Source organism: Lissotriton vulgaris, chromosome 2_2, assembly GCF_964263255.1.
Source record: "Lissotriton vulgaris chromosome 2_2, aLisVul1.2, whole genome shotgun sequence".
Taxonomy (NCBI): domain Eukaryota; kingdom Metazoa; phylum Chordata; class Amphibia; order Caudata; family Salamandridae; genus Lissotriton; species Lissotriton vulgaris.
Window position 1 is genome coordinate 144,317,068 of NC_141688.1, and position 12,045 is coordinate 144,329,112.

Below are 12,045 nucleotides of genomic sequence, written 5' to 3' on the forward strand. Positions count from 1 at the left end.
TAAGCTTTAGCTTTGCTTTTAGACCATTCACACCCCCCAAATAATTCTGGGGTTTTAATTGGTCGTATGATGCAATTACAATCCAAGCATGGTATCTTTTCGCTAGGGCTCCTCTGTCCAACAGGGATGACATTTTTTTGCTGGTCCTGTTAATCACTATTAAAAGCGACATGGGAGAGAGGCAGAACCCATAATTGTTCTGAGCTAAAAGTGGTCACACCAAGATTTAAAAATTAATACGCTATAGTATTTCTGGGTTCACTTATAGCCTGCCATACAGTTGTCATCAAAGTGGAGTTGCTATCTTTTTTTAGTTTGTAACAAAATGTCTAAAATGGAGAGAGACTGTATAAATGTTGTCTCCTAAGGCCAACCTCTAGTCAAATTTGTGCAGACGAGGGCTGTTTTGGGAGATTAAATAAGCAACGAAAGGTCCCTACCATGAGCCTGTCTATTAAATTATCGGCTTCCCTTTCAGGATTTCTACGCCATACGTCAGAGATGGGGCGTATTTAGCTGCCATAATTTGTAATAGAGGTTTAAGGGATAAGCCTCTGAGCGTGTTCCAGAGTGAGGTGAACGCTACAGTTAAAGCGATGTTCCTTCTTTGCAACGCAATACAGTGGGTCTTAAATGAGCCACTTGCATCAAATGTAACTCCCAGATATTTGTACTTTTCGACTGACTCTAACCTTACCCCTTCTGAATAAAATGTTGGTCGTTTTACTATACCCTGTGTCACCAGCATGGTTTTTGTTTTATTTAAATTAACTTTTAACCCATGATTCGAGGCGTACTGGGCAGTTTCACTAATTAGTCTCTGCAGTCCCACCTTAGTGTAACTTAGCAAGAGAATGTCGCCAGCGCACATTATAAAAGGTGTTTACGTCATTGGTGAGCGCAGTGTTAGCCATCCTGTAAGCTGTACTGTGATGTGACAACCAATAAACATTCCTCAGCTTACAGTGGCAATTCCCTGCTCAAATCTTTGTTCAGGGCCTGAGTATGTGATGGGCAAGAACTGGAAAGGAGGGGGTGGAACCACTTCTGTGCATGCTCAACTCACCATTACCTTTCTCTTAGGCCTGTGACAGATGCCGCCAGACTACATCCTAGCACCAGCCCCTTCTACTCAGCCCTGCAATACAGAGACATTCGATGAGTGGGTAAAAAGTGCTGCATGCACATTTGGTCTCACCGTACTACATTCCCATGTAACTACTCTCAATTTTTCACAGACTCCTCTGCCCCTCCTACTACTATTCTGCATCGTGAATAGCAAAGCGGGGTGTGTTATATGCCACTGTTTGATTTGCAAGCAAGCTTCATGGCTCGTTGAAGTGCACAGCTGTTTTTTGGCATGTGTCAGTATAACCCACAACCTATTGTCTTTCTCTGTGTGTGTATCACAGCAAGACAAGGCCTGAAAGGTCACCGGTCGGTTTTACTGTCATTCACAAGGCAGTGCCATGAGAATAAGAGAGCAGACAGTGAGGGCCAGTTCTTATAAAAGGCCAGTAGTGTGGCCCAGCAGTTGTTAATAATCCCTGTTCCTCCCAACACTACCGCCCCTCCCCTCCAGCACCTTCTCCCCGCAACTCCACTCTGGCAGTCCAGCCTGGACATTTAGTTCTCTTTAACGAAGCTTTCTGGCAGAAAATAGGTGCTGGCTTCAGACGACTAGGCACCGCAGTAAATTCTAATAGGGTTTACAAAAGCAAACCAAGCAAATCCTCCCCTTCGTCCCCCCACAATCTCTAGGACATTGAAAGCTGGTACTTTTTTGCATGCGTTTAGAAAATATCCTCCCCCCTCCCCTCAGTGGGGTAGGGAATTGGGGTGGTGGGGAGGAAAGGACAGGGTTAAAAGCCCTACTATGTTTGTTGAAAGTCATGATTTTTTTTTCTTTCCCAGAATCTTTCCTGGGCACTCTAAATTAGATACTGCACAGATGCACCACTTGCAAAAAAAGGCAAGGAATAAAAGAAACATGTCTTAGCAATAAGAATCATAGGGAGGTGTATTTTAAAGTGGAAATGAATCCGTTTGAATAAGACAGTGCGTGATGAGATAATGATTACCAACGTATTCGACAGGTTCCAGATTAACGGCAAATTGTGTGAGAATATTAGTTTCAGCGCAATACTAACTGTACAGTTTCAAAAAAGGAAGTGAATTTTGCCATTTGACTTGGGATGACCCGCTGCCCAAAACTACACAATAGCACATTATGACTACACCCCATTTCCAGTCATCAGTCGTTTAACGGACGTCTCTCTCGCTGCACGCTGCAGCATCTTCTGCCAGTGCGGCGCCACCCACCACGACTACAATTTGAAACACCCGGGTGCTTGTAACCAATCAGGTAGTTGCGATCTTACACCCTTAGTGGCGGAAAACCGTAGTGCGCTTGGATTGGCCAAAGAATTGGATTGGCTGTTGGTGTTACTCTTAATCGTTCATTGGTTGTATTGCCTAAACGACTATACCGTAGAAAGGGATTGGCGGGAGAAACGGTTTCCAGTTGTTCATTGGCGTGATGTCCTAGACAGGGCTGATGTTTCGTTTTTACCTGCTGCTCGTTTTGCCTTCTTGTCCGTTGGTGGGCTCGTTGACTCGTCACCAAATATTTTTATTCTTCCATGTCAGTGAGTCAGCACCTGGAGGGCTTACAGCGAGAACAGGGTCGGAGCTGGTGAGTAGAATTCACTCCAAGGCGGCTTTATTCTTAGCTACTAAACTCCAGCTCTGTTCTATGGCGTTACGGGTCGCCGATAGCCACTCCGCCTGTACCGCGTCACTATTACGTCTGCTACGCCCTCCCTTAAAGAGCAGTAGTATCCAGAGGCCGCAGCGCCTATCAGTTTGCAGCTTCGATCAGTGCATCTATTAGTCGCTGCAAATGATAGGTAGTGGGATGGGCCGAGTTAACTTAACATACCATCTCTGGCGGAAGTGTTTTCCTTCCCGGGCTCCACGAGCATAGGATAGGAACTGACGCAGTAGCCGCAGTAAATAGAAGTATTGGGGCAGATTTACAATTAACTAATGCAGCGCGTGCCGCAAGTGATTTTGCTGTACCGCGGTGCGTTAGTTTTGATGCACAAAGGTGCGACATATATTCAACAATATGTCGCATCTCTGTGCTTCCCCCTGCACTGGCGCACAAACTGATTCCATGCACCCTTGCATCGCAAAGATGCCTGCCTCACGGATGATAAGTTTATGTGCAAGAAGGGTTCCCGCCCTGCACATAAACAATCTGAAATGGCGGTTACAACTTCTATGTGTGCTGCATTAGCACACGTAGAACTTGCAAAACGTCATTGATTTAAAGAAGTGTTAATACTCAGGAAGGGACACCTTCCTATACATAAACAATCATTAGAGGTCCTTCATAGCATGCATAGAAAGAGGGGAAAAAAAGCAAGGAGAAATTAATGAATTTCTCCCTACGCCTCCCTGGGGACGCATTTCCATATGTACAACTTCTTGTTAATCTGGAAATGTGTCTGGTGCCATGGGTGTTGCGTGGGAACACCCACAGCAACCCCCATGGAACGCCCCTTTCATGCAAAGTGCTGCATGTAAAGGAGCCTTGTTTACAAGGACTTTCTTGTGCTTGTAAATATGGGGCAGAAAATGCGCTGCCGTGCAGCGTAAGGGGCTTGTAAATGTGCCCCATTGAATTCACGTCTGTTAGGGCGAGTTATTTCGTGCTGGGACAAGCTTCGAACGCAAAACAGACGGCAAATAATGGTGATACATGTAAATAGTTTAATACGAACACCTGAAGTAACACTATGAGCATAACATAATTTTAGCCCTCTTTGTATAATTGTCAATGAAGCGCCTTCTACCACTTATCAGTTTTTTTTTTTTATCAAACAGCGTTTCAATTCTTTAGTCTTGTGTGCTCATGCTTAAATAAGTAACTTCTCCAAACTAGAAATAATCTCACCTCTACATGCAAGGTAAAAATAGCAACCAACTTGTACCCCAAAACCTTATCCTCCTGCAAATCGGGAACTGTGCGAGATGCAGAAGGCTGATGCACCAGTGGGATTCTTAGCATAATTTACAAGTATATCCTATCTGCGCCAGACCGAAGTTTGAGTCATGAAGCAGGCACCGACCCGTAATTACTTCAGTTCAGTACCAATGCACAAACAGATTCACTCCACAAAACAGCTCCTTGTAATGCTACTAGCTTGGCACTGCTTGTCGGGCTGCCTGATGCCAAGAAGTCCCTGGTGGGGTACATACTTACTTGGGTTTCTTAAAATCTTAAATGTACTAGTTTGTCTATCGTTCAAAGCATATTACTCTCCAATGTGAAGCCCATGTCTGTTCAGTGTATTTATTATGCTATTGTACAGTGTAGTACGTTTTTGTTTTCTACGGTATGTGACAGATAAGTAAACACATAGACTGCCAGATTCTTAGAACTATTAATTATTCTCCCGGTCTAAGTACCATGGTACTGGACATAACCTGACCAGAGTTTGTCTCTGGTCATCCTCACTTGTTTCTGCCCATTGCAAGAATGCCTGTTCTCCCCCAACTTACTGTCCAGCCTTGAGCGCAGGAAGTAGTATCCAGATTCTCTGCTGCATTGTCTTAGTTTTCAGAACTGACATACGTAAATCTGCCAGACCTCCCTCCTTGAAAAGAAAACATCTCTCCCTTTTAGAAAATAAAGCCCCCGTCATCTTAGTGACTGTCAAAACAGTTGAACCCCATTTTGCAGACATTGGAGTCTTTAACCCCTTCCCTGCTGGCCCGATTCCGCCCCCGTGCGGTAAACAAACGAACAGGGGCGGGTCATGACGAACCCCAGCCGTCATCAGCACACGAGCACCGTAGTGCATGACGGCTGGGGTTCGTCACCAGCATGGAAGGGGTAAGTTGATCTTGCCACCCCTCTTGCTGCCTTTTGGTAGACTTTGTCTTTGTAACCATATCGCATGGGACATCAAGTGATTACCCTGATGTCTCTGTTGTTCACGTTTCGTGGTTGCATTGTGTCCGGCCAGTGGCTATTTATTTCCAACCTCTAATCTCCTAGGGAGCAAAGGTAGTCAGTGGTCGCCATGTTTGTTCATGGATAAAAGAGCACAGTAGCCTCTGTGTACTTCTTGAGATGTGACCTTCCTAGAAGGTTGTGTGTTGATAATCAAGATTTGTAAATTGCGGCAAATCACATAGGATCTCGAGGTACTAGGGATGCTAGCTGCGTAGTGGTGATCTTGTTCATTTGAACAGCCAGGTCTTTAATCCTTTCCTGAATTGCTGGAGTGTTGGGGCGGTCCTGAAGTGCAGGTGCTTTGGCTGCCCGGTGTGAGAAGGAGCATTCTCCCTCTTATGGCTCTGCGGATTCAGGGGTGTCTGCAAGGTCGTGGGTGGTTGGTGGAAGGTCATGCATTTGTTGTTGTATGTTAGTCCCTCATTGTACAGGGCCTTGAATGCTTGGGTCAGCATATTGAGCTGGCATCTCTTCTGGATCAGGAACTAGTGTAGTTCCTTGGGGTGAGTTGTGATGTGGGTCCATCTGGGAAGGTTGAGGATGAGTCTTGCCGTTTCAATTTTATTTTGTTTGTAGTCTCTTTAGGAGGTGTATGGTGATTCCTATGTAGAGTGTGCTCCCGTAGCCCAGCTGGTGTTAAAGGCATGCGTGACAGTCCTGGTGTTGACTGGGAGCGACCTGAACATCTTTTGGAGCAAATGAGACTTCTTTTACCTGTTTCTTCATGGATAGCTTGTCGTCCAAGATTATGCAGATGTTGCGGGTGTGCTCTGTTGGGGCAGGGGAAGAGCCGAGTTCAGCAGGCCACCATGCGTTGATCCATGGTGAGGTGTTGTTCCAAAAAATGAGTACTTTTGTCTTGTCCGTGTTGAGTTTGAGACAGTTGCCCTTCATCCACTTGGCAACGTTCATTATGAATCTGTGGAAGTTGGCTTGGTGGTAGAGGGGTCTTCTGATAGTGAGAGGATGAGCTGAGTGTCGTCCGATTAGGAGCTGATGTTCAGTCGGTGCAATCTGACAGCATTGGGTCCAGGGGGGTCATGTACATGTTGAAGAAAGTGAGGCTGAGGGACGATCCTTGGGGGACGCCACAGTTTATCTGCTTGATTTCTGAGGTTAACAGTGCAAGACAGTTTCTCTGGGTTCTTCTAGTAAGGTACAAAGCGATCCATTTGAGGGCCTCTCCCTGGATTCCGATGTGGTAGTCTGTTGATCAAGATATGATGCGAGACGGTGTAAAAGGCAGCGGACAGGTCCAGGAGGATGAGGGCTGCTATTTAGCCTCGCTCCAGGAGGGTCCTGATGTCACCAGTAGCTGCTATCAAGGCTGTCTCTGTACTGTGGTTGGCTCTGAAACCTGATTAAAAGGGGTCCAGGAAGTTGTTGTGTTCCTGGTGTTTGGTGAGTTGCTGGTTGATTGACTTCTCGAAAACCTTTGCTGGAAAGAGTGAGCTGGGAGATCAGCCGGTAGTTCCTTGGTTCCGCGCGGTTGGCTGAAGTTTTCTTCAGGAAGGGCCTCACTTCAGCATGTGTCTAGTCCTCAGGATAATAGGCTGAGGTGATAAAGGTGTTCAAGACTTTCTTGTGCTCTTCACCAATCATTTTACTCCCAAGGTTGAAGATGTGGTGGGGACAGAGGTCCGTCGGTGCTCCTAAGTGCACAGAGCTCATGATGGCGATAGTGGCTTGATCCAGAGCCACTAGAAACAAAATCACAGCCTCCTAAGAAATATGTGGCACCCTAGCCAACATATTACACAACAAGATCACAACAATCTACGAAAATTTTGAACTGCAACCCTGTGGCAAAGGGTTGTAGTCCTACTAGTAGAGCTAGGAACAAACAGTTTGAAGTTTGGGCTGGCACGCAACTCGAATTGCGTGTTACTTCATTGAGATTGAAATGTTTTGGTACTTGAAAGATTGAGAAAATGTGGTCATTTTTCCTGTCTGGTCTTGCACCCATTACTTTTATTTAGGCAGTTTCATGTGCAGACACTCTGGTCCCTACTAAAACTCCTTTGTGCCACCATACACGTTAAGATCATTCTAATTTATGATGCGCAACAGAAGTGTTTTGTCCTTTTCCTTTGATTCTGGTCTGCGGTGCAGGGGATGGTCAAAAGTGTTGCTCTCTAGAGAGACGAAATGTGGGGTTGCTCCATGGTGTCCATGTCCTATCCACTCTGCTTACGTCTTTTGTTTCTCTTTTTTGTATCACAGTATATTTGTGGTATGATAGCGAAATGTTGCCTCTTGCGTCGCCAAGTGACTGAGCATTGTCTCATGGCACTGAGATTAGAGCCATCTGAATCAATTTTCAGAGCCAAACTTAAAACTGCACTATTTGCCCAGTAAGGTATGCCGCCTCTATAGGTTCCAGTAAGAGTTGCTCCTTAGCGCGGGGACACGCCGTTGTGCGTCACCAAGCCCTTTACAAAACCCCCTAAATAGAAAATAAAAGTCATCCTCTCTTTCAGAAGCTGAGCTTTATTTCTCCTGTTACCCCTGTAACATCATTGTGCAAGTTGTTCTCTCAGTTCTCGTTTAAGGGCTATTGGTTGTGGTTGCGATGCTGTCAAGAGACACTTCAGAATGCGGTTAGGAAAACCTGCAGTAGTAACTGTACTCTGGCACGACTAGTATTCATGGTATTTAATATAACTGTAATCTTTTCTCGATCTGGAGTTGATAACACCATTGCCTGTTCTCGTTTAACCCCTCCTTGCCCTATTCCTTGTCAAAAAATACCAGTGAGACTGTTTGTCATTTGCATGTTGGTAAGTACCATAAAACCTAAGCTATCCTGCATCCTCACTTATCTGGCCTTTTTCCAGTACCAATTATTTGCTGGACCCTCACGCACCCTGTTGGTGCCATGGTTTGTAGTGCGACACCCTGGTCCCTATAAACCAGGATGGGCTCAACCATTTACCAAAGAGCACTTTAGATATTGATTTCAATGGAGTCCATTGTGGTATAGATAAAAATACTTTAAGGTCTCCATTGTATCCATGTATTTGGTGGCATTTGGCATGGTTATAAACAGATATATTGTGAGAGTTAAGTATCTTTACACCCTAATGATGTGTCGTGGTTAGATCAATCTGGGTCCTGGGCTTTTGTCAGGACCCTTTTATAGACGCTCTATATAGCGCCAAGACGCCCAAGGGCATATGCTGCGCTTTACAAATCTTAAAAATAAATAAATAAATATAATTTTAGTTCTAATCGTTGAGTCCTATTTGGTCAGGGTCTTGATAATTGTAAAAGACGACAGATAACAATGAACATGAAACCTGGCCTCTTGTCCTAGTTTTTATACTGGGCTCCCAATAGTGCCATGTTAGATATATAACTAATTGACATGGTTGCAGTTCACGTCTCGTTTTTTTTTTTTTTTTTTTTTTTTTACAGATGAGGGCATAGCATGCACGCCAACATGTGGGCATTGCATTGATGAACAATTTGTGGTGTAGTTATTTCAAATACACTGAACTTCGTGATGGTCAAGTAATGCATATTTCATGGTATATACAAATAGAAGACTTATTAACATGGTTGTAGTTCACATTGTTTTTTGACAGACAAGCGACAAAACATGCACACTAACGTGAGCATTGCATTGACGAACCATCGCGAAGTTGTCTTTATGCAGTCACTGTATCATTTCTGCACAGATATAAAAATAACAATACAGTGGTGTGCTTTGTGTTTAACTGCAAGCATGGGAACGCGTTAAGTTCCTTCGTGTAAAATCCCTAAGTAATACCTTGATCCGTTATCACTTATGTTGTATGTATATGTTTAACTAGACTCCAGGTATTATTGTGCTTTCAGATTTGGTACTACATGTTTTCTATATGGGGTAAATTATTGAGCAGTTGACATAATCCATATGTATTTTATAATAGAAAACTTGTATCTTAAATTTCAGAAAATAATTTGAGAAACGCCAGTTAAATCTGGAGAATGTATGCCTTGGATGAGGATGTTTGCAGTCATGTCAGAGTCGTGGTCCGGGTTCGTCCAGAGAACCAGAAAGAAAAAGAAGGCAATTATCGACGAGTTGTTCATGTAGTCGACAAGCACCTTTTGGTTTTTGATCCAAAAGTGCAGGAAGTCAGTTTTTTTCACGGGAAAAAAGTTTTAAATCGGGACGTCAACAAAAAAACAAACAAGGATCTCAGCTTTGTGTTTGATGCCGTGTTCGATGAGAAGTCAACTCAATTGGAAGTGTTTGAAAACACAACAAAGATAGTGATTGACGGAGTTTTGAATGGTTATAACTCTACAGGTGAGTTTAAAGACTTGAAAAATATTGTTACCTGCTGTTCGGCTGTAGTTTACAGCGATGTCTGCCTTTTTTTTATTTTTCAGTAAAACTTTTCAAAATGCTCCAGAGAATATTTGTTATTTCTATGCATTTTGTTGTTTTAATGTTAAGCGTGAGCGAGGCTACATTTCAGTAGTTTGTGGTTGAGAAACAGTTTAAATAATAAGAAATAAAAAAATTATGATCGCAGCCGTTTGTCACCATGTTTTCACGTGGAACTTCTTTTCACTATGGCTGATTTACAAAAGAAATATAACATTACACCCGACCGACCCGTCTGCTTGCAGGGATATATCGGTGTTGTAGTTTCTGAAAAAACGTGCTGTATCAGGGCCAATAACTGAGATGCATTTTACAATAATTTTTCATTGTGTATGAACTATACACAAGTTCATATTGTAAAATATAAATAATGATAAATGGTTATTAATGAAGCCTATATGTATCTGAAATGTACACTGGAAACCTAGTGTGGGGACACATGTTATGTGTACATCTCTGATTTTTTTGTCAGCCATACTGTCGTGATATAATGCTATATTAGTTCACCATATTGAGCAACCTTTAATTCCAATTTGTAGAACCTGAACATGAATTCTTAGGAATATAAACAAAGGCATGTCTAGTCATTTTTTTTTTGCCAAGCACAAGCAAACGGGTAGTTGGATTTCTTGTATGCATTTTTCTGTCTTGGCACTCTTCCCCGAACCCATACACTATTTTAAAGTGATCTACAGCCGGAACCATGAATACTCTTGCGCCATTTTATAATTTTTATTATATCCCCCTGTGATGTGTAATAGGTAAAATAACCTGAACCACATTAGTCTTCATTCTAATATACTGCACATCCATAGCAATTCTCTGCACACATACCCTCTTTGGTCATGCATTTACCTTTATCTATCCACTCTACTCTTGGAACGCCAAGGAGATGTGCAAACATAGGCACTCATTAACCATATCTGTCCCATCTTTCCTTTGAAACCGGGGCATATTTATCATTTGTCCCTATTCTGGGATTTTCTAACTCCTTAACCCCTTCCATGCTCATGACGAGCTCAGCTCGTCATGAGGCATAGTTGAGCTGTGCTGATGACGAGCTGAGCTCGTCATGACACCAGCAAAATGGCAATTTCCAGCACAGGGGGAAAATAACCACAGCAGCGATGTGGTTAATAAGTGGGCAAGATGCACATTAGGTAAAATAACATTTTAAATGTTCCTGCAGGTCCCCATTAGGCCCATAACTGGTCTACAGATCGGGTCTTCTCTTCTCTACTCCTCATTAACGTGTGAAGCTAAAGCAAATTATTGGGTTTGGGCATATACCAGACTGCCTAATTGAATCATAGGAACTAGTAAAAAAAAGCTCCTTGCAGGTATGTGCACACCCATGCATGCCTCCAAACGCTAGCAACAGACTTCGTGATGTCTTAAATTGCAGCAGTTAAGTACATAACGCAAAGAAAATATAGACTGTGAACAACTCTTTCAAAAGGCAGCCATGGGGATGAGATCTAGGGCTATGTTAGAGAAAGGAAAAATGCCCCACCTCCTTTCAGAACCACTGCACCACCACATTCTATCAACCCCCTGTGACATCACTAATTGAGACCCATCACTTTGTGTACTTTCCACTGTCACAAGTATGCAGTCAGCCCAGTGAGGAAAGTAGCAGTCACCTGCTGGGTCAGATGAAGCTTAGGGTTTAAGGTGCCATTCGTGACTGTGTCCCCCCAAAAACGAGATGTTGAGATGGTGTGAACGAGTTGCAGCACACCATCATTGGCATTTTGTATATGGCTAAAAGCCATAAAATGCAGCTTTAGCTACACAAGAAGAGAGAAGAAATAGAACAAATAATGGGAAATCAGAAAAACACCCTTAATCTGCATTCAAGGAAAGTGTTTAGGGGTTGGATTGGTTTGTATTTGTTACATTATTGAGAACTGGGTGCAGCCTAGAGCATCTTTACTGTTATTGAGTAAACCTACTTTAGGGATTTCCCATCCCCCTCACATGTGGAGGCAATCTCCCTGGCCCTAGGCATTTTGTGCTAGTAACGTCAGGAAGCGCAAACATTACAGGCTGCGTAACTTTTCCCTACATACTTGACATTTTGTTTAATTGATTACTAATCGATATCTGGGAAAATATCACCAAGTGTAATTTTGGGTTAAATGCTGAAGCCCAAAGATTCTTGTTAGGCCAGATTGAGAGATGTTATGAGGTGTTTTGCAGGGTGTATTTTTCTGCATGTGAAAGGGTTAAGGCTTCATCTGTTCATTGGAAAAAAAAGTATTTCCTGATTTCATAGGTTTGATCTGTTTATTATGAAATATCATGACAAAGCCAATATGTTTGAACTACTTATTGTGAAATACATGTTAAACACAGTAGGCTTTTAAGGACAAATTGTTACACCAGCAGGCAGTGTTTTGTTCTATGGGATTTCATAGAATACCATAGCAGGCAAGGTTTTTGGTTTTAGTGATCCACCCAAACAAACTGTGGGCAAAGAAGATATGAGCTACAATAATCCTTGTTAGGCTGTCCTAGGTGAGATGGTGTTTTGCGTTGCCAACTGTAATTAGTCGCCCTCATCCTCCTCGACCTCTCCGCAGCCTTCGACACAGTCTGCCATAGCACCCTTCTACAACGCCTCAAAAACGTCGGAATC

The 12,045-nt window shown here is 43.2% G+C and overlaps 2 protein-coding genes across 2 annotated transcripts in view; one reads left to right on the plus strand and one right to left on the minus strand.

Moving 5' to 3' along the window:
* The window catches only part of METTL15 (methyltransferase 15, mitochondrial 12S rRNA N4-cytidine), a 757,304-nt gene extending 754,505 nt beyond the window's left edge, over positions 1 to 2,799 (minus strand). The window contains exon 1 of the mRNA XM_086959475.1: positions 2,573 to 2,799. The gene's annotated coding sequence lies outside the window, so the exon portion shown is untranslated. The remainder of the gene's footprint in view (positions 1 to 2,572) is intronic.
* KIF18A (kinesin family member 18A) overlaps positions 2,516 to 12,045 on the plus strand; it is a 312,020-nt gene continuing 302,490 nt past the window's right edge. The window contains exons 1-2 of the mRNA XM_086959474.1: positions 2,516 to 2,695; positions 8,964 to 9,323. Of these exons, the coding sequence (XP_086815600.1) occupies positions 8,999 to 9,323 (325 nt within the window). The 5' untranslated portion in view covers positions 2,516 to 2,695; positions 8,964 to 8,998. The remainder of the gene's footprint in view (positions 2,696 to 8,963; positions 9,324 to 12,045) is intronic.